Below are 23,900 nucleotides of genomic sequence, written 5' to 3'. Positions count from 1 at the left end.
TGGTTGAAAGAAACTAGGTAAAATAGAGAAGATTGTAGAACAAATCTATTTTGAATTTTATTTCTTTCTATTTACTTCGTTCAATACAAACCCAAATGACTATATTTATAGGAAGAAAATAACTTCCTTGCTTAACTACTTAGCTAACAACTCAGCTGACCTTAACTACCTCGCTAACAGATACTATCACTAACATGCATCCATCTTCTCTACGGGAACAACCCGAAGAAAAGATCTAAACCGAGAAAAACATGAAACAGACAGTGGTTTAGTTAAAACATCAGCAACTTGATCAGACGCAGGAACTTCCCTGATCAAAACCGAGCCATCGGCAACCTTCTCACGAACAAAGAATAAATCTAACTCCACATGTTTAAACTTAGAGTGTAGCACAGGATTGGCAGCAACAGCTACTGCACTGGAGCTATCACACCAAATATTGGGCTGAGTAGGCAACCCAATATGTAGCTCTTGAAGTAACGAAAGGATCCACAAAATATCACTAGTGACAGCAGCCAGACTTCGATATTCAGCTTCAGCCGTAGACCGAGACACCACTTGCTGTTTCTTAGAGGACCACGACACAGGATTGGACCCAAAAAATACACAATATCCCGAAGCAGATTGCCGGTCATCAAAATCCAACCCCCAGTTTGCATCTGAAAAACCAACTAAGGACAAAGAATCAGATTGACGAAAAACAATTCCAAAATCAAGAGTACCAAAAATATCGCAATATCCTTTTAAGAGCAGCCATATGTACTGTGGTCAGACTATGCATGAATTGACAAATCCTGTTTACTGCATATGCAATATCAGGCCTAGTCATGATGACATACTGTAATGCACCAGCCAAACTTCTGTATTCCGTTGGATCAGATAGAGGATCCCGTCACTCTTAGAAATATGTAACGAACTAATCATGGGCGTATGAACACTTTTAGCATTAGACAAACCACTACGATTCAACAAATCCCAGATGTACTTTCTCTGACACAAATGAAGACACTTGAAAGAGGACCGAGTGACCTCAATACCCAAAAAATAATGCAAATCACCCATATCTTTCAACGAGAATTCAGCATTCAACAGCTTCACAAACCAGTCAATAGATGATGGTACATCCCCAGTTATGATTATGTCATCAACATACACAAGAACATAGATAGTGCAGTCAGACTGAATTCGCACAAACAAAGACGCATCTGATTTTGACCCAGCAAAACCAACCATCAAGAGAAATGCTTTCAACTTCTCAAACCAAGCTCTCGGAGCCTGACGCAGACCATACAAAGCCTTTTTTAACCGACAAACCAAAGGTCTCCCATCAACCCCAAGCTTAACATAGCCAGGAGGTTGTTGCATGAACACTTTACTATCAACATCCCCATTCAAGAAGGCATTTTTAACATCAACTTGTCGAAACAACCATCCTTTAGTAACTGCAACCGACAATATAACCCTTATAGTAGCGGGTTTTACTACTTGACTAAATGTTTCTTGAAAATCACAACCTGGAACTTGAGAACAACCTTTCGCAACCAGACGTGCTTTATACCGTTCTACCATACCATCTGGGTTTTTCTTAACTTTAAACAACCATTTGCAACCAATAACTTTATGACCCGATGGTAAAGAGACTAGTTCCCAGGTACCATTGCGAATCAGGGCATCATACTCAGCTTGAGCAGCAGACTGCCACTCAGGGCTCGCAAAAGCCTCCTCAATCGTTGACGGCTCTATGACTTCAACAGCAAGCACTCTAGGTTTAAAAACACCAACCTTTGACCTAGTAATCATGGGGTGGACATTCACATCAGTTATAGAAATCTCTGGTCCTGTAGGAACAGATGGGATTGGAACAACTGGTGTGGGAGACTGATCACCAGAATATGACGAGCTACTATGAGAGGAATTACTAGGAGAATTAGCATTTGTTGGAACCACATCTACACCACTCTGAGGAATCACAACCCCATTCAAAGATGGTTCATTAGGGGAATTAGCATTTGTTGGAACCACATCTACACCACTCTGAGGAATCAAAGTCTCATTCAAAGTACTTGGGCACGGGCACACAGAACTAATACCGGAGTTTTGACGACAAGACAAATTATTTTTGAGCACAGGAAAACAGGAAGAAATAGTACTCACCTTCTTAGTAGACCGTAGAGTCGTCGGAGAGAGAAATCGTGACTCATCAAACTCAACATGACGAGAGACAATGATTCGACCATCAGGTAAAAGGCATTGGTAACCTTTGTGGCAAGAACTATACCCCAAAAACGTGCACGGTTGAGATCGAAAATCCAACTTATGGCGCTGGAATGGGCGCAAATACGGGCAACAACAACATCCAAAAACACGTAAATGATCATAGGTAGGGTCGCGCCCATACAAGGATCTATATGGTGTCTTACCATCCAGTACTGGTGTGGGAAGACGATTTATTAAATGAACTGCACAAGCAAAGGCATATGACCAGAATTCCATTGAATGTCCCGCTTGAGCTAAAAGAGTGAGCCCCATTTCTACTATATGTCGATGCTTACGCTCCGCAACTCCATTTTGTTCAGACGTATGAGGATAGGTGACTCGATGAATGATACCGTGAGACGCCAAAACTGAAGCAAACGCTCGATATTCCCCACCCCAGTCGCTCTGAAATTGTTTGATGGTCTTGCCAAATTGATTCTGAACTAGCCTCTGAAACTGAATGAAGCAAGTCACCGCTTAAGGCTTCTGCCGTATTAAGTATACCCAAGTGAACCTAAAACACATATCAACAAACGAGACATAATACCAATTTGAACCAGAAGCAACTGAGGCAGGTCCCCATACATCCGAAACAATCAACGAAAAAAGATTAGCATATTCAGTAGTAGAATCTGAAAATGGCAATTTATGAAACTTTCCCTTTTTACAAGCAGTACAAACATCACTCATAGCAACTTTATTCATAGCAATTTTATTGAATTTGAATTGACATTGATCAAGAACATTCTTAACAATATTTAACGATGGATGACCAAGATGTTTATGCCATAAAGAACACAACTCACTGTCAGCAGTCGTAGTTGGAATTTCAACCTGAGCAGTAGACGAATGAAACGTAACAGGAACAGACGCATCTGATATGGAAAACTGATATAGCCCATTATGTATATGGCCCGTCAGCAAAATCTTCTGTGTCACTCTGTCCTTTATCACACAATAGATGAGGTGAAACTCAAAGAAAACATCATTATCAGTTGCAAACTGTGATACGGATAATAAATTCTTCCTAATAGCCGGAACACATAAAACATTAGACAACCGAAGTACCCTAGATTGTGTAGACAAAACACCTTGACCAATAGACGATATCATAGCAGGTGTACCATCACCCATTAAAAGAGACGACATACCTGAATATGGAACAACATCATGGAGTGTCGAATCATCTTGACACACATGATTACTGGCACCCGAATCAGGATACCAGGATGTCGAACCAGCTGGCCCAGGAGCCGGGGAGTCAGATCCATCCCCACTAGCCCCACATTGTGCAAAGTTGATATGCGAACCTGAGACAGACGGATCCGAATAGTCAGAAGCATGCTCCTAGCCTAGGAAGTCCAAAGCACGGATTTGAAGCAGAGAAAACACGAGCTCGCGGCTTAGTCCGCCACGGAACATATGGTGTAGTCGAATTAAGCTGTACATTATTCGAAACAAGGTTAGTAGCAGGCAGCCCAATACCATCATTCGGCCCAAAGCCATCAATTGCCCAAAATTGCTATTAAATCCACCATTAGGCCCTCCACCATTCGGCCCACTTGTTTGTGGCCTATACCCATGATTTTCAAAATTCGGCCTGACACCTCCACCATTCGGCCCAAATGTGTGTGGCCTAGACGCATGGTTCTCAACACCTAACCTGGGCCCACCACCAATCGGCCCTGCATACTGACCACAAATATTATTAAAACCATCAGCACAATAATTTTGACCAAGTGAAAAGCTATTTTGACCATAGCCATAATGATTTTGACCAGATTCAGCATTATATTGACTAAGGCCTTGACCAAGATTCGAAAATCTAGGCCGTGTATTTGATGTTGAAGACCAGCCACGATCTCCGGATTCACGAGAGAGCGGCACCAAAAACTGCATTGGAGTCACCTCGTCACGGTGGTACCGATAGTAGCAGCGCTGAGCAACGTGGCCAAACCTAGAGCAGATCTGACATTGGAGACGTGGCCGGAAGTTCTTTCCACGTCCATATACAGCCGAACGACCCCCGCGCGTCGCGCCATCCGTGACCGAGACCGATGAATCTTCCACCAGATTCGCACTATACACGGCTTCCTGATCCGACGGAACATGACGATTTTCATATTCAATCAAAACATCCATCAGCCGCTGAAATGGAAGAGGAGTCGTGGACAACGACGCGGAGGAGACCACACCTTCGAACTCGGACAGAAGAGCCGCAAGCATCACCGCCGTTCGTTCCGCCACAGATACAGATGTTCCAGACGCTTCTAGATGCGCACATAGACTCTTTAGCTTGGCAACATACTCCCGGATCGACAAACGCCCTTTCTTGAGGGGGTGAAGTTCATGACGCAGCCTTTCTTACCGTAGATCCGTATCGGCGGCGAACATTGCCAACACCGTAGACCACACCTCGGATGCTGATTGCACATCCATAAAGGAGGATATAATGGTCGAGCTTATCGTAGAAAGAAGCCACGAAGTAATAAGATTGTCCTGTTGAGTAAACACAGAGGCCGCCGGATTAAGTACAAGAGCACCGTCCAATGCTTGTACAAATCTCGACGGCGCAGACACAGATCCATCCAGAAAGCCAAACAAATCATATCCATTCACAATAAAACGAACCTGTTGCTTCCACTGGAGAAACGTCCCTTCATCAAGCTTCACGACCTCATGCCGAGGAAACGAGTTCACCACCCGATCAGCAGTAAAGACTGAGCCATTCAACTCAACGGAGTCAGAGGCAGCAGAATTTATCGTGGCCATTACTAAGAACGCCTAGCGACTGATACCATGAAAGAAACTAGGTAAAATAGAGAAGATTGTAGAACAAATCTATTTTGAATTTTAATTCTTTCTATTTACTTAGTTCAATACAAAGCCAAATGACTATATTTATAGGAAGGAAATAACTTCCTTGCTTAACTACTTAGCTAACAACTCAGTTGACCTTAACTACCTCGCTAACAGATACTATCACTAACAATGGCGGCACCAGTGGTGCTATTCTTATTGGCGACATAGGACTAAAATGTAATTATCTACCATTTCAAGGACCTGACATGAAAATTTACCATTTTAAATTTTGAAAGTGAATTGGTGCCGCTTGTGGGTGTGTCAGCGCCAAAGCTAAAACTTGCCTAATTGCCTTCTAAGCCCTCTTTATTTATTATTTTCTTTTTATTCCCCTTCAACTCACTTTTTTATTTAATAAACAAGCCCTCAACCTATTTTTGTAGTTAAATAAGCTCTTAATCTATGATTTTTACTCATAAAAGCCCTTTATTTTATTATTAAAGAAATATATTTTACCTAAAGTAAAGTTATTTAAAAAAGTATAAACTAATTCGTATTTTTTGTATTATTTTTGGTAATTTGATGAGAATAGTTTATTAAATAAAAAAATTTACTAAATTTATCAAAGGCTTATAGCTATAATAGTCCCTTAAGAAAAAACCAAAAAAAAGTTATTAAGCCCCTTGACTTAATTTGAACCCAGTTGATCCTTTATCATTAACCTGAAAAATTAATTAAGCTCTTACATTAATAATTTTCACATTTCGTTACATTAACCATTAAAATCAATTAACAGACCAATTAGATGACGAAATATGACAGGCTGTGATTTAATCTTTCATATCTCCGATAAAAATCATAAAAATATCTATCTATAATATATATAAAAGCACGAGTCTTGAAAAAACTTTTGAACTGACAAAAATATCATTTATTGTTAATTATATTACTAAACTACATTAGAATAATAATTTATTAATATTATTATATAATAATAAAAAGTAAGATTAATTAAAATAATAATATAATGTGAAATTAATTAATTTGGTCATATATTATAAAGGCTCTACTTAAAAGAAAACATAATATATTATTAATTAATAAAACTATAAATCTATAAAATCATTGAATATAATTGGATGAATTTAAAATAATAAGAATTCAAGTTTTTTAATTAAATAAAAATATTTTTTATATATAAATACTCTTTATAAATTTAAAAATAATTATAATTTAATAGAAGTTGTGAGAATTATATATTTCAAAATAATTATAATTTAAACTGTAATTATTATTAAAATATTGTGCTAATTTTAAAATAGAATTGTTATTTAAATAGAACTCTAAGCATAAAATATAGGAAAAAGACAAAAATATTGTGATAATTATAATTATAAATTATTGTTATTAGTTAAAAAATTTGACCTTTTATTAAAGTAAAATAGAGTTATTACTTAATTAGAATTATAAGTATCTTAATTGTCATTTAACTAATATTAAATTTAATTAAAAATATAATAGAAATATCAGGCATGCTTTATTGAAAAACTAGAAGTAATAATAAAATTGATCACCCATAAATGTAACCCAAATAGAAAAAATAAATTATAATTATAAACTATTCTCATCAAATTTAGTTGAAGGGGAATAAAAAGAAAATAATAAATAAGGAGGGCTTAGAAGGCAATTAGCCAAGTTTCAGCTTTGGCGCTGACACACCCACAGCCGGCACCAATTCACTTTCAAAATTCAAAATGGTAAATTTGCATGTCAGTTCCTTGAAACTACAGATAGTTACATTTTAGTCATGTGCCGCCAATGAGAATGGCACCACTGGTGCTGCCAATGAGAATGGCACCATTGGTGCCGCCATTCAGTCCTGTCCCCTTTTTTTGGTATATTTTGGTAAATAAAAATATATATAATATTTTGGTAAATAAAAAATATATATAATATTTTGGTATTTTTTATTTTTTATAATAATTTGGTAAAAAAACCCTCAGATATAATTGTTAAAATAAAATATTCAAGTTGTAATTAATTTTATTTAATAAATTAAAATATCAATTAAATTTATTGATTGTATTATTTCATTAATATTTTTATTAATGTGAATTTTTTTTATATTTTTAATGTAGTTTTATCATATGAAAGTGAGAACAATAAACTTTTTTGTATTTACATAATAATTTGAACGAAAATTATCTAACTCAAATCCTAGAAGTATTCGTATAATAAAAATATGGAAAAAAATGTAAACTACTGAATTAAATTGATATTTAAAAAATAATTATAATTTATTTTGTAATTATTACTTCAAAAAGTTTAGACAATTACAGTCATTTAAAGAAATTTACTTCATATGATTTTCTTCTACATAATTATGTATTATTTACAAATTATTATAGTTAATTTATTAAATATTCAGAAAATAAAAATAAAATTTAATAATAAAAAGTGAAGAGTAGAAATATTTTAATTATGATTTAAAATTTTCTAATATTATTAAAAGATGAAAAGACGTACAAAGAAGATAAAATGAAGATTGAAAGGTGGCGAAATGCTTGAACTCAAGTGGCCGGCATAAAGGGATGACATTTAAATAACAGGTCATTCATTGTTTTCTTTTCTGCTTTTGTAATTTCAACTTTAATGATTACAACAAAATTTTAAGGGCACGTTTGGTTCGCTGTATTGAATTAGAGGTGTAATGGAATAGAGGTGTAATAGAATAGAGGTGTAATAGCAAATCAACTGTTTGGTTGAATGTAATGGAATAGAGGCGTAATAGTAATCTTGTGTTTAGTTGAATGGAATAGAGGTGTAATAGCACAATGGAAAAAACTAAAATGACTAGAATACCCTTAGCATAAATTTGTTTTGGTAAATGATTATTTTTATTGTTATTTAAATTTTAATAAGATTATTATTATCAATAATAAATAATTTAATCATATTTAAACATAATTATTATTAAATATATTTTAATTAAAATATATAATTTAATAAAATTCTTAATAATTAGCAGAAATTTGTTTTGGTAAATTATTATTGTTATTTAAATTTTAATAAGATTATTAATATCAATAATAAATAATTTAATCATATTTAAAGATAATTATTACTAAATATATTATAATTAAAATATATAATTTAATAAAATTCTTAATAATTAATATTCTTATATGAATTTACTCAAATCATAATATATGATACTGTAAAATATAAATTAACATAATTATTATTAAATATATTATAATTAAAATATATAATTTAATAAAATTCTTAATAATTAATATTCTTATATGAATTTACTCAAATCATAATATATAATACTATAAATGAAAATTTGAAATAATTAATATTAAATATATTTTAATTAAAATATATGATTTAATAAAATTTAAAATAATTGTAACTAATAAATTATATTTTATGAATTTGTATAATTTAAAATAATAATTATTACATATAATTTAATAATTAATATTAAATTTCATAAAATTCTTGATAATAAATTTTCTTATATGAATTTATACAATTTAAAATAATTAATATTAAATATAATTTATTAGTGATATATAATTTCATAAAATTCTTAATAATAAAATGTTCTTATATGAATTTACTAAAATCAATATATAACTTGAGAATTATATTCTGGATAAACATAATTAACTTATATTAAGAAAATGTTAGATGAAAATGAAATTGTACATCATAATCCATATGTTATATAGTTTTACAACATCAAAAAGTTTGAACATTGATATTTAATGGTGAGAAAGAAATCTTCTGACCCATTCCAATCGGGCAACAGAAGGTAAACTAAAGAAAACGATCATTTGAGTTGGATGATCGGGAATTTTACTCAAAGCATCATACCGCTGATCGTCGGTTAAACCTTCAATTGACCATAAGGCTGAATATAAATTTGAAGCTTTCTCTTCCATCTTTTGATGTTCTTCTGACTTCTGCTAAACTACCATCTCGGAGGCAATACTCCTACTGATTTGATCGCCAACGGCTGGATTTTTCCCCCCAACAAAGTGGCAGCCTCATCAAATGAAGAATACACATTATCACGAGCATCAGATTTCTTCTTTCTCTTGTTTGAAGATGAGGAACCCCCTTGGTCTCTATCTCCTCGCGGATCCATACCAGAAACATCCATGTCGTCTAAAGAGACGTCAGCTTTGCAGTCATAGAATGTGTTTCTCTCTTCATTCATATCTGTAGTACGTTCATCCTCAGCATGTATTTCTTCAAGAACATCAGCAGCTGTTTGAGCGTCTTTCCCAGTCGCCCGATCTCTTGCGTATATGGCAGTAAGCTGGTTGTAGTAAGGGAAAGAACGATGTCTGAACTGAAAAGCTTCTTTGTGACTCTAAAAAAAATGAGGAAATCATATTAGTTATAAGTTTTGTAAAAAAACAAATCAATACTTGAAATACATTTTACCTTTACATAGGATTCCCAAACTACATCTTCAGCAACAACGAGCAGCCTATGCTCGTCCCAACCAAAACCGCTATTGTTTTGGCCACTAAGCATGTCGTAGACGACTGACCATTCCCTTTTTAGGCACCTAATCCGAGATTCAATATTTGGCTTCGCCTTCAACATTGCTCTTGGTAAGGCCTTTTCTAGCATTTTTTCTAGCTCGTTCAAATAACCGGCCTTGAACCCGGTATCAGCATTAAATGTTCCTACATTGTGCAAATCCACCATGCAAGAAACCAAGGCTGCATCTTCTTCTGGAATCCATTTTCTTTTGCTTCCTCGAGAAGCTTGAGAAGAAGCATGTGATTGTGGAACACCTGACATAATTATCTTAAGAAAAAAAAAACAAATTAACATTATTTACTATTTTTAATATCATGAATCAAAAGGTGAACAGTTTATAATATTATATCGTTAGTTCAATATCATGAATCAAAAGCTCAATACTAAATTTAATGAAATAACACATGCTGAATGAAAAGATAATTAGATTATAATTCAACAAAGTTTAGTACAATACAGAATTTTATTCAAACACCACCAAAGTTTCATAAACTAGATACATAAAATAACATCAACAAATTAATTGTAACTCAATTTGTCCCTAAACCTAACTAATTTCTAGATGCTTGCCATTCATCGAACATTTGGTTGGCTAGTTCCATCCTCCAAGTAGCCCAAGCATCCGATGGATGAATATTTGTGATATTCGGTTCATCGTCATCCACCACATTAGTAGGTAATCCTTCTCCCACCTCCGCTTCAATGGGATCAATACTCATATGGGTTCGAATAAAATTATGGAGCAAACAACATGCAATAATAATTCTATTGTGCACCCTTACAGGATAAAACGATGGACTCCTAAGTATTCCCCATCTAAGTTTTAATAAGCCAAAGCATCTTTCAATGACATTACGTGCTGATGCATGTTTCATATTAAAAAACTCTTACGGAGAACTTGGCTGATAACCCTGACGCCACTCGTTCAGATGATATCGCTGTCCTCTAAATGGTGCAAGAAATCCCTCACAATTTGTGTATCCAGCATCAACTAGATAATAACAACGTATAAAATAATTTTTTTAATAAATGATTAATTCAGCACACAAAGTTTGATCTTAATGAATAATTCAAATTCGTCTAACTATACACTTTACCATGAGGAACTTTTAGTCCATGTCTTCTACTAATGGCATCTCGAAGCACCCGTCCATCGGCAACTGAACCTTCCCAACCAGGAAGAACATAAACAAATTGCATCTTAGGTGTACAAACACCTAGCATATTTGTTGCTATGTCACTTTTTCGGGTTCGATATCTAGGTTTATCAACTGTTGGCACCCTAATCTTGATGTGGGTTCCATCAAGAGCACCTAAGAAATTCTATATCACATGATATAAAACCTTGAGTTAGAATACTAATTTAAATCTAAGTCAACTAAATGTTGTACAAGCTATATATAAAACTCAGTCTAATACCTTAAACCATTTCCACCTTGTGTCAGAAGAATCGGCTGTAATTGGCTCTGGCTTTTTAAATAAGACATCTTGTAAGCGTATGACAGCATTTAAAACACTATGAAATGCTGCTAACAGTTTCCCCTGACCTTCTAAAGTGATGCTTGATAACTTGATTTTTCAGGTGATAGGAGATGATATGTAAAAACATTGCTACTTGCTCATCAACAAGCATGAACCTTGACGACTTCAATCCCCCTATCGATTCTAACATCTCACATAGTTTAAAAAAGCCAGTTTTATTCATCCTAACTTGTTCAATACAAGTCTCGTCACTAGCATATACAAGCCTCTTCACATAATCCCGTTTTGCATAAAAATTTAAGGTATAGGACCTAATCCTTGGTCTATAAGTCTGTAGGCTAAGGCTGGCACCCATTCTAAATAAGAATCAAATTGCAATTCTAGAGATTTCCAACCATATTGTCAATGCAAGACCAATTCTTTTACGCCTCACACTTTGTGCAAGTAAAGGCAGACGAGCCATTACTGCAACTTATTAAAATTAGAACACACTATCAATGAATTGAAGTTGCAATTACACATTATCAAATAAAAATAAACAATACAAATTTAGAACACACGAAGCAAAAAATTATCTACTAAATGATATCGTTGCAACAAAATTAGAGATTTTGGTTGGCCAAATTTTTTTTAACAAAAAAAATCCTAAAAGGATTAAATTGTATTACTAAATAATTAGAAGGTTTAATACTGCAATAAATCTATTTTATTCAAGGGAAGCTAGATCCCTGCTTGCCCTCCCTTATATTAACTATAGTAATTAAGGTATCAAAACTTGTTTATTTTGTAAAGCAACAAATTTTGTGGTATGATTGAGAAAAATATTTTGTTAAGCAACAAGGTTTGGGTTTGTTTTAGTACTTTATTTAATAATAATGTTAATTGAAAAATCACACATACGACTCCATTTTATGATTTCACATTATTGACCACTTTGAAAACAAATTTATAAATAATTTTCCTTATTTTAATTATTAAAAAAGGGTTCAATAAATATGAATTTGGAGACCCAAGTTTAATTAGATTTTCTTCACATGGTAGGTTCAAATGTGAAAATATTTTCTAAGCAACATTATTTATTTTTATAAGAATGAGGATTTGCTTTAATAATCTTCTTTCTCTTGTTTTAAAACTTTTATAACATTTTAAATTTAAATTTCTTTATTAAAATATTAAATTTCTTGATTTTTAATAAAATATTAAAGTCCTTATTTTAAATATTGATTAGTCCTTATTTTAATAAAATATTAAAGTCCTTAATTTAATTATTGATTAGTCCTTATTTTAATAAAATATTAAAGTCCTTATTTTAATTATTGATTAGTCCTTATATTAATGAAATATTAAAGCCCTTATTTTAATTATTGATGTAATTATTTAAAATCAAATGAATCAACTAAAAATTTACTAATAATCGAGTGCTTATTTATATAATTTAGCAAAAAAATATTATAGAATACAACTTATTTTAAAATATATATTTTATCAAGGAATGTTTAATTTTTTTTTTCGAATTTGATTTTCCGAGTTACAAGATCCCATTAGCTGTAAATAATGTATCATTTTATCGATTATATTAGAATTTTAACTTCCACTCTCAAAATAACTTTGATTATTATTATTTATGATTAATAAAATATAAACTTATATATTAAAGATAATGTGACATTAGGAAAACCAAAGAGACAAATTTGTATAATATGGAATCCATTATAAACATAAAAGGCCCTATCTATTTTGTTGATTTTCATTCACTGGCATTCAATATTCATAGTTGAATTATATCAATCACATCTTATTTATATAGAATTAAATGCAGGATTGTGATCCCATTTAATTTCAAATTTATAATATTCTTTCGATTATTTGAAAATCTTAAACAAAATATCCGACATTAATGTAATAATAAATTACAACTTTACTAGTATATGTTAATGGACTTCAAATATTTTATTTTCATATGGAAATATAGGTCTTCTTTTGTACTTTTTAAAAACTGTTCAAAGAAATTTACCTAAACAACCAATTTACTCATATTTCTTATTAGAAAGGACATTTATAATACTTTTAGTAAAACTTCAACATTCTCGAAGATAAATGTAATATACTTGAGTTGAATTCAAATAGTAATAAGTTTAAATCGAAATTAACTCCTTGATGTTCGACACAAGCAGTTTATAATTAGTTTATAAATTTTTAGCACCGAAATTCGACCGATTTTAATTGGTGTAAATGAAAACATATCATCAATCACATGTTTTGATTTAATATCCATTTTAGCAAATCAGAAAAATCCAATTTTTATTTTAAGATCTAAATTTATTATTATCTTAATTCACTTATATAAATTTACTATCAATTATTATTAATAGTGAATTATCAACCAAACGGTTTAATCACGTGTATCTCATGTATCTAAGAACACAAATAATGAACATGTCCTGCAAGTAACTCGTTTTCGTCACTAGCATATCCATTTTCATATTCTACTGACTAACAAATCAAGAACAAATCAAGTAAATTGTTTTCATATTCTACTGACTAACATAAACAAATTCAATTTCCAGCAGACAATCAAAACAATTTCCAGAACAAATCAAGAACAACATCAAAACAAATGCAACAATTTCCAGTTTCATCTTCTAGTCACTAACAAATCAATACAAATCAATAACATTGTCCAGCAGACTATCAACACAATTTCCAGAACAAACCAACAAAATCGAAATCGCCTATAAATTCTTCAAATATGAAGCAAGCAATCTCATATTTCCAGTCAAACAGGCTGACTTTGAATAGAAAACCATGGTCACACACATCTTAAACCAATACAAGGCCTGTTACATTAAAATATATAAATCCAAAACTGCTAAGATATATATATCTAAATGGCAATGGCCAAAACTGCTAAGATTTAGCTTTTATTTTATGCAAAATGATACAATATAAATAAAACTTTAAACTAAAGCCAACAAATTTTGACATCTAAGCTAAGGGATCAAAGATTAGATCCATTTTGTCCACTACTTTTGAGACCATGCATGCAATGCATGTATATCTACCCCTCCCTACACCAAAAACCATATATGCTAAAATGCCATTAAAGTCTAATCGCCTATTTCTTTCCCATTATTTATCATATTTACAAGATTTAATCAAACATAAGCAAAAATCGATGAAATTAATCCCAGCACTGTATCTTCCTGTGCTAAATGATGAAGAACATAATAAACGGAATCAATGATAACAGAGACAGAGATAACAAATCTATATTTCAATCATATACATGCACAACAGATGAAGATAAACATCTCTTTTACTTCAATGATATATGATGACTCAAAGGGAAATAAACAACAATAGAAACATGCAATCGGGGAAACTAACCTGTACTGACTTGATCGGGGCAGAGATATATGAAGAACAACCTATAATCAGAAAAGGGGAAACCGATTAGGTTAACAGTGCAATAATCGATGAAGAAGTCACTGCACTAACAAGGCAGTGATTCGAATCTGCTAACATGCAGAAAAAAGCTAAAGACACTACAAGGCAGCCATTGAAACTAATTACAAAGAGAAAAAGAGAGTTAGAAAAGAAAAGAAAAGAAAAAAGAGAGTTGAAACTCATTATAGTGATTCGAAACCTTTACCTTTCAGTTGCAGTAACCTGGAGACCCACCAACTGAGAGCAATCAAACGAGTGACAGAGAGAACAAGAAAAGAAAAAGGTCGACTGGTTGAGAAGGCAATCGAAAGAGTGGCAGAGAGAAAAAGAAAAGAAAAGAAACGGAGGGAGCAAATCGGCAGAAAAGAGGTGTAATGGACTGGGAGCAAATCGACAGAAAAGAAAAGCAAAGAAACAAGGAAGGAAATCGGATGAAGGAACAGAAGAGAAACAAAGGGGATCGGGGGAAGGTAAATCAGGGAGGTGATGCTGAATCGGTAGCTAATCTGGGCAAAAGAGGGGGAATAGAAATCGGTGGTTTTCACCGATTAGGAAGGTAATGGATTACACGCGTATTACCAATACATCAAACCAAACGACGGAATACAGCCGGATTAGGTGAGGCCCACCGATTAGGGGTGTATTGGTTATGCCAATACACCAAACCAAACATGCTGTAATGATTTTGTAATCTGTTTAGTGTTATAAATCATCAACATTCAACACTTACTAACATAAAAGGCATAATGATTTTTTATTCCCAAATTAAAAAAAGATATTTTAGCTTTTTTTTGTCTCTTTTAAATTTTTAAATTTGTATTTTTTTACAAATCATTCCAAAATAAATAAAAAAAGTTAATATTTATTAATTTTACTGATATAGCATACACGTGAATTACTATATATATAATATGTCAACGTCAACGTTTAATTAATTTTTTAAATTTAAAAAATATGTTTTATAATTAATATAATTTTTTAAATAATATTTAAAATTTTAAAAATAGTTTTTTTATAATTTTTTTGAATTTTTAAAATTTAAAAAATTAATTAAACGTTAACGTGTCATCCACATGTATGCAACGTCAGCAAAGTTAAAAAAACGTTAATTTATCTAATTAGGAAAATAATTCAACTACTAAAAGATAAAATAAAATATTCCTATAATGTTTGTAATGATTTATTTTAAAATTTATCTACCTAAATAAACAAATTTAAAATATATCCCAAAATATATGGGTTTCACATATTTCAACAATATCCTTCACTCGATGATAAGCTAAAGTTGGTGAATACCAGTTCAAGGCCGTTAAAGTAGACCATGAAGATGAACATCACTAGTACGACCCCATCAAGTTCAACCTCTTCTCTTCCTCTCTCCAAATTGAAATCTTTCCATGTAGACAACATTGATGGATTGGACACTCACATGCTAGATTAGTACTTGCAACATTTCACCGGCCTCAAAAAATTAACAATAGGAGATTGCAAGGAGGTTGATTTAGAGGGCATGCAATGGGAACCCCTTTAGAAACTCTCTCATTTGGAGATTAATAATATTCCACTGCCGGTGTCTCTCCCCCTTGGGCTTCAACATCTTGTTCAATTGAAAAGATTAGAAATTAACAATTGCAATGGATTGAGGTCACTCTTTCCTGTGTTCCAACATCTCACATCCCTTGAAGTGCTTCATGTAAGGGACTGCAAGGAGCTGGAGCTATCAGCAGCCGGCTTCCAAATATTCCAAGATTATACAAGCCTACGCTTTCTATTGCTGCAAAATATTCCAAAGTGTCGGCCTCTTCCAGAGTGGCTTCAGCATCTAACAAATCTGCGAAGCCTTTTTCTCATTGATATGCCGAATTTAACATCGCTTCCTAACAAGATGCGTTGCCTAACCAGTTTGGAATATTTACAAATAGATGAAACTCCCCAATTGGAGGAAAGATGTCGGAAGGACATTGGTGCAGCTGGCATAAGATTGCTCACATCCCAAACATTTGGTAGTATCAGGTTGGTCCGTCCTTTTGATTTATTTATTTTTAAGACCATAATTTTTACTTACCATCTTTCATATTCCTTTGCTAATTTATGCAGTAAGCCATTGGGCAAAGGCATTCGTCAACTTCAATAATAATGATGAAATAGGACAGCATGGTTAGTGCTTCTTTTCATATCTGTTATTTCGTAGACTTCAATTTAGGGGCTTCTAATAATTTAATTCTAAAAAATCTTTAAAATTGTTGTACTATATGTTCTGGTTTGTTTATTTTCCAAATTCAAGCACTTACCTATTATATGTTTATATATATATATATATATATTTATGTTTTCTCTTAATTTTAGTTGTTTACACTACAAGAAGAAGAGATCATAACTTCTGCTATGATTTGTTACTCTGTCAAAATATTCCATCAAAACAAAAATGGTAATATTCGATTTCCGATTGATTTGATAAGAATTATAAATGAGATCAAGGTTCATCATTACTTTTGGAAGAGTTCTTGTTCAGGTATGACAATTGTTGGAGATAATGCATTTGGAAATTTATTATTCAACCTTACACAGAGCTAATGAAGAACTTGACCGATCATGGAGCTTATATATAGATGATCTATTTCATGGGTGATGTGTGAATTTAAAAAAGCACATATGCTCATAGTAAGAATTATCATTGAATGCCATTGTTATACATTACCTGAGTGTTGATTTTCACTTGCATAGCTAAAATGAGTTGAGATAGAGTTTATTTAATTATACAAAGGTGAGGTTGCATCAAGTGTTGGAGGGTTAGGCTTAAATCTTTAAGCAAGATCCTGCAGACGTAAAACGAGTTTTGAACTACGTAAATATTTTGATTGTACTCTTTATTTATTTTTTTTGCATAATTTGTACCAATTCAAGAAATAATACATTTATGTTTTTTTAGTGTTCCAAACGGTATTCAAATGCTGGGAAGAGACAACAAATTTTTAAACAGTATTCTTAGTGTCAAAACAAATTTCCAAATACATTATCTCCAACCCTATCTTCAATTATCATGCTTGGGTTTGCTAGCAGTGTGTTGATGCTTATGTTGGCACACATAAAACTACAAGTCGAATAACACATCCTGTATTATTTTTTACTAAAAGGCTCACCATTATCAGCCTTATATTAGGTGTTGCTCTTCTAACTATTTTTGTGATCATAGTATATCGTATAAGCTGCAATTTCAAATGTGTATACACAAGAGCTAGAATAAGATTGCAGCTTAGAAGGAGGAGGATTAGAATACAAGCGATGACTTGCCGGAAATTTTTCCGGGGGGATTGTGGTGGTCGCCACAGTTTTTGCTACCGGCCGGACATGGTGGATTTGGAAGTTATTGGGTTTCTTTTTGGTGATTGTTTGAGGATTTAGTGATGGAATAGTATTTAATGTATTGTAGAACCGCTTTAATATTCAATTATATTTTGTACTTTTCATTTAAAAAACGTGCAAATTAATTTTTATATACGAGAGGTATCCATGAATCGTGTTGATGTTAAGTTGATTTTTTATTCCAAAAATTAAATACTTGGGCAACTACTAATGTAATTTATCCAAAAAATAAATTATTTAACGTATTATGGAGACTCTAATATTAAGAGTCAGATTGTATTTTGTCCCCTCTACTTAAAAAATGAATAAATTAATCCATGTACATTATATCAAAGAACAAACTAATCTTTTTTTTTTAATTTCAGTCATTTGTACTATTAAAAACGGGTTTTTGTATGTTAGCATGAGGTACATGTAGAATGCTATATGACATTGTTTGGTTATTCCGTTAGTCATGCAAATTTTTATAAGTACAATTGGATAAAATTTTTAATAGAAAGAATCAACTTACTCTTTAATCTAAAGTACATGAACTAATTTATTTATTTTTTGAATAAAAAAAAACAAAATGCAATTTACTAGACAACTTTATGGTCGTAAGAACTTGTAGTATATAAATTGTTAATGAAGTATATATATAATGTCTAAGTGTTTATAAATTTAGAGATAAAATATTTAATTACTTTATATGTTTAAACTTGTAGCATATATGTTTTTATGAAGACTTTGAATATATGATGGAGAATGGGGTTAGATGAGCAAATACATGTAACATTAGTTGTAAGTCTGTAATGAATGTGTGGGGATTGTGGAGTTCCCAAACATTTCCCATACATCAAACCCAAGTGCTTATTCAATATATTAGGGAGAAGTTCATGTGCTTCTCAAGAACAACCGAAAATTTTGAGGAAATGTATGAACTATAAGCACAAACAACAGGTTTTCATTAACAATAAATAAGTATTTATGTTAATTCAACAATTAATTAATTGTTAAACAATGTTTTAGAATACAAATAACGTGGAAGATTGGTATCACCATATACAACTATTAAAAATTATTCTAAGCCAGGTTTCATCTTCCTGGGAAAATATATGTATATATATGTATGTATATATTGATTATAATCTTCCAAAACAAAGATACTCCCATTATATCTTGACAGGGACCAAACTTCGTTGTCTGCTTTTCTTTGTGGGCTATGTCATCTTAATTCTTAGCTTGTTGCTGTGATGACATGAAAATCCAAACTTCAGCACAATAAAAGGATTAAAACCGTAATTAGACATAAAGATTCACAAGAAGGAAACTAGAAGTACCTTTTTCAAATATTTCTTGTGAAGTTTGATTGCCTCATTACAAGCTTTCTTGGCATCCAAGCTTCCAGTTATATCATTCAAAATCTAGCACATATTCAAACAACGATATATATATATATATATTCTCAGATCCAACACTCACTCGAGTCCTACAACATAGGCTAATACGAATCTAAAAGCTCACCTTAACAACGTCGTCGAGGCCCCGAGCTTCGTGCAGTAGCTTGGTGCTCTTTTCTTTTAAGACACTGGCAACAAGGAAAACAGAAATGGGGAGGGGGGCTTCATCGGTTTTTATTTTCATGTTTTCTCTCTCAAACTTCCCATAATGACGCATTGATTTTGCCTTTTTCTTAGATTCCTCCAGACTTGGTGTTGGTTCTTCGTATAGGTAGAACAAATCCGGGTCATATTCCAGTGCCCACATCATCTGTACCATTAAAATAAACTAAATTCATGAGCGAAAAGTATCGGTTTCTAATATATATTCGGACATTGGTATGATACATACCTCCCATAAATACAACGAATCGCAAAATGAGAACTCTCGGCGAAACAAAACCATTAGCATTCGAACAGCAAACAGATAGTCACCTCCACCTAGTGTCTCTGTAAACCAAATATAAGAAAAATTTTTCATTTTCGACATCCAGTGTATGATACACATTCAAGTTCGAGTAATGTAGTACTGTAGCAATGTAGAATTTTTATTACTTACCTAAGTGCTGATGAAGTTTAGGATCAATAACTTGAGTTACAGCAGCCAAATGACTAAGTTGTGTCTCTACCCCAACAGAACTTTCAGTGCATCTGAAATTCCCTCTCTGTAAGAAGTAAAATAAAACACACATACACACACTATAAGAAACTGGTAATAAAATGGTGAACCGAGACAAGGACACATCCATGTCGGATACATACCAATCGGCGCATCAAACGTTCAAAGCACCAAAACGAATCAGCTTCATCGTCAAGAAGAATTATCATAGGGGAGCATAAATCACTCATTCCTGCTCATCATTGTCAATGAAACAATCAACAATCCAGAAAACTATAAAAATAATCACTTCACAAAGAAATTTGATCACTCACCTTGACAATATCCAACATCTGTATCTATCCAGGCATATACAGCGAGAATATCCCAAAGTTTAGACAAATTCTCTTGCTTCTCATAGAATACTAAGCTCCTGTCAGTTCGTTTTACGTCCAGACCTGACAGCCAAAACAAAAAACAATGTCCCTGTTACTCGAACTCCTTGTCTATATTTGATACTTGAATCCGAATAGAACTGAACCAAAGAGAGATGCAATACCTATTTGATGTAATAAGAGCAGCCAGTCGATTATTTTCTTATCCAAAGGACCACGATTGATTAGCTCCTGCACAATCTCTGTACTATTCGGACCATCTCCAACTGAATGATTAAATCACATATTAGTACTTGGTTTTATTTCATTTTCACCAAAAATAAAAAATAAAAAACCAGTAACTTGCCTGCATTATTTGCCTCTAAAAGTACTAAAGGGTCTTGAATTGGCTGACCATCTTCTGTTATTACAGGTGCTGTAATAAATTGACCACTTCCAACAACAGGAAAGATTTCACGACAGTCGTTCTTCCATTTCTGATATTGTTCCCTGAGATATATACAAGTCAGAAAACAACAATAGTTAGAAAATGTCTCTTTGTCTGAAAACCAGCATCTTACTTGCAAGATACTGTCCGTTTTGATCTAAAATCTCACGGTTTTATCCCGTAAAAAAAGATCGGAGACCGTACGAAAGCTAACCTTCGTTGCTGCCGTAACTGCTCCCTTTCTTCATAGGTACTTTTAGGATCAAAACAGCCAAGTAGAAACTCCCAAACTTCACCTCTAATTGTTGGATGGATCCCCTATGTTTGCCAAACACCCCCCAATAAGCAAAAACATATACATATACATACACATGCATTTAAACAAACATAAACATGGCATTGCACAACTTCATGTAAGGATTACTTTAGAGTTAGAAACTACATATGTAGTCAAGTTGCATTTGCAGTACATATATAGATGCATTTGCTATTGCGGGTAATTGATCACTGAATTTAACATAATATCAGAGCTTACCCCACGGTGGATTCGATTTAGAGTTTTGCCTATATCCAGCTGCCCATCTGGAGCAAATGAAGTTTGCCATTTTCTTACACTTAGAGTTTTACCGGGCTGCATAAGCAAGTAAAATTCAACATCAAATCTCAAGATCAATAATAAAGCAAGATGGAAAGAAAGAAAAACCATGAAGACTTTGTCCTATGAATCTAATCCAAAATACAAACAATAATGTATGTATTTTCTAATGAGCCCCATTACATAAAAATGCTTCATTTCCAACATTGTCTTAAACAGTAATCCAACCTTGATTTTAAATTTGGTTACTGGCACATCAGTGCATTCAGGCCGGACCTCATAATAAGAATCAGCAGGTTCTGCAGGAGCCCCCCACATTTACCAAGAAATTTCCTTTATGAACCCAAAAAAAAAATATTTTCTTGTTTATGCAGCAACAGCACCAAAAGCTGGAGCTTTTGAATAGAAAATGAAATGCCCAGAAAGGAAAAATCAAAGGAAATGCAGGGGGGATATATGAGAGCCCAGCCAAGTCAAGTTTTTGAAAGAAACAAATATAAGGAGAAGGAAAAAAAGAAAAAGAAAAATAGAATATATATCTCTTGGGTTTTATTTTTTTTCTTTTCAAAAAATAGAACACAAAAGAAAAGGTGCTTTTCTTATTGGTTTTGGTTAATTATGGCTTTATTTGTTGAGAGGTGGTGGTGGCTGCCATGGTTGCCATCCCAAAAACAAAAGGACGTAACAAGAAAATAGAAAACAAACAGTCGGCCGTTTTATTCGTTAATATTACCGGTCTTGCCTCTTCTTTCTCTATCTTTGACTCTTTTGTCTAAATTTAACAGACAATGAAAGCTTAATTAATGTATATGTCATCATTCATCGTCTAAAATTTTCTTTTCTTTTCTTTTTCCAAATTTGTCAGGTTCCAATTAAATAAGGGTCTCATTGCAATTTATTCTCCTTTTATATATATATATATATATAATATATAAACAACATAAATGGTTACCTAAATATCAAATTTGAGATTGGTATTAGAGTTGTTTATAAGTCGAGTCAGGTCAGTTCTAATAAAATTTAAAGTTTGATTGTCCAAGTTCAGTATCGATAAAAGATGTTAAAATTTGAGTCCAGCCCGGCTTGTATTAAATTTTTTTAATTTAATTTTTTTATCTAAAAAATTTTAAAATTTTATAATACACCAAAAAAATAAAATAAATGTTTCCCAACAAATTGAAAATAAATTAAAAAAAATTTTATACTTAAATAACACTAAAATAAGTACAATTTAACAAGAAAATACCTCTAAAATAATAGCAAAATTAATAATAAAACAAGTGTTATACAATATCCAAATACTAACAACATAATAATATCAATATAATAGTAAAATAGTAGCAAAACAGTGGAAAAAGTGAAAAAACAACAGTAAAATATGAAAAAGTAGCAAGTTTTTTTTATTAAAAATGCGGGCTGAGCTGGACAAGGGCCAAAAAAACCTTACCCACTGACAAGTTTTCTAAATGGGTATTATTTTTTTGCCCAAACCATTTTTCGGGTCTATATTTTTACCCAAATTTTCTCATATTTTGGACGAATTTTCAGGCCGGGCCGAGTGGTCTGACTCATGAAACTCTAAAAACTCATTGTTTTTAAATTTTTTTTAACATATAAACCTAATATATAAATTCATCAAAAATTCAATACAAAATCCATTATTTCTTAATTTTAAATATAGCTTTTAATTATTATATTTTAACATATTCTATAATTAAATTTTAAAAAATAACCTACATCTAATTTAGCCTCAGTCTTCCAATGTCATTGAATTCACCTTTATCTAACATATTAAAGTTTGCTATCACCAAGCAAGCCTTTTGCTTTATTTCACATTGTTCCATTAGATTCTTTGGGCACTAATTTTACAAATTCTTTGATAGATCTTTGGTTTAATAAACTTGTGAACATTTTTAATACTCTTTTATAATTATAGATTTTGCAAATTAATTTTTTAAATAAATTAAAAAAAATAAAATTTTTAAATAATTTAAAAAGACAAAAAAACAAAGATAATTTTATCAAAATAAAATAAAAAATTAGTTCAAAGCTAAAGACAATTTTATCTAATTTAAGTCCAAAAGCCTAAGGCCTAAAAACAATATGAAAACTCAAATTGAATTGAACTAATTTACTACGGCTCTGTAATAACCGACTTCTTTTGTCCACCGATTCGATTTCAGTTCAAAAAACAAAAAAATCAAATACCTTAATTCGATTCGAAAAAATTGAAAAATCTCGAACTGAATGGATCCCACCTGTACCTTAGTGCAGCTATTATGCTTGGGGTTCATGCTCTTTAGAGGTGCTCATGGGCCGGGCCGGGCCCATAAAAAATTTTGGCCCGGGTCCTAGGCTCGGGCCCGGCCCGGCCCGAAATATGGGCCTAAAATTTTGCTCAGGCCCGGCCCGAGAAAAAATCATAAGCCTGGGCCCGGCCCGGCCCATTTTTAATAAATATTAAAATTTTATTTTAAAAATTAAAAAAAAT

The 23,900-nt window shown here is 32.4% G+C and overlaps 2 protein-coding genes and 1 long non-coding RNA gene across 4 annotated transcripts; all 3 read right to left on the bottom strand.

The window, feature by feature from the left end:
• Positions 1–37: 37 nt before the first annotated feature.
• On the bottom strand, positions 38–4,482 carry LOC121223398 (uncharacterized). Its single transcript, XM_041104800.1, has 2 exons — positions 2,155–4,482; positions 38–659 (listed from the first exon to the last, which is right to left on the bottom strand). The coding sequence occupies exon 1, from the start codon at positions 4,480–4,482 to the stop codon at positions 3,604–3,606; it is 879 nt and encodes a 292-aa protein (XP_040960734.1). The 3' UTR covers positions 38–659; positions 2,155–3,603.
• A 5,367-nt stretch (positions 4,483–9,849) lies between these two features.
• LOC107900349 (uncharacterized) lies at positions 9,850–14,801 on the bottom strand. Its single transcript, XR_005920734.1, has 3 exons — positions 14,759–14,801; positions 14,494–14,534; positions 9,850–9,891 (listed from the first exon to the last, which is right to left on the bottom strand). It is a non-coding gene; the product is annotated as an uncharacterized lncRNA (long non-coding RNA).
• A 4,039-nt stretch (positions 14,802–18,840) lies between these two features.
• On the bottom strand, positions 18,841–22,040 carry LOC107939870 (TBC1 domain family member 15). 2 transcript variants are annotated; one of them, XM_016873252.2, is made up of 12 exons: positions 21,638–22,038; positions 21,350–21,445; positions 21,029–21,132; positions 20,734–20,876; positions 20,552–20,653; positions 20,328–20,450; positions 20,157–20,245; positions 19,954–20,059; positions 19,747–19,844; positions 19,420–19,665; positions 19,236–19,319; positions 18,841–19,143 (listed from the first exon to the last, which is right to left on the bottom strand). In XM_016873252.2, the coding sequence occupies exons 1-12, from the start codon at positions 21,725–21,727 to the stop codon at positions 19,126–19,128; spliced, it is 1,299 nt and encodes a 432-aa protein (XP_016728741.1). In that variant the 5' UTR covers positions 21,728–22,038; the 3' UTR covers positions 18,841–19,125. The 2 variants fall into 2 exon arrangements, with proteins under 2 accessions (XP_016728741.1, XP_040960733.1); XM_041104799.1 differs by lacking the exon at positions 18,841–19,143 and having other exon boundaries at positions 19,212–19,319; positions 21,638–22,040.
• Positions 22,041–23,900: the final 1,860 nt, after the last annotated feature.

This window comes from Gossypium hirsutum, chromosome D11 (genome assembly GCF_007990345.1).
Source record: "Gossypium hirsutum isolate 1008001.06 chromosome D11, Gossypium_hirsutum_v2.1, whole genome shotgun sequence".
NCBI lineage: Eukaryota > Viridiplantae > Streptophyta > Magnoliopsida > Malvales > Malvaceae > Gossypium > Gossypium hirsutum.
The sequence above is the reverse complement of the archived record's forward strand: the minus strand, read 5'-3'. Positions and strand labels throughout refer to the sequence as shown.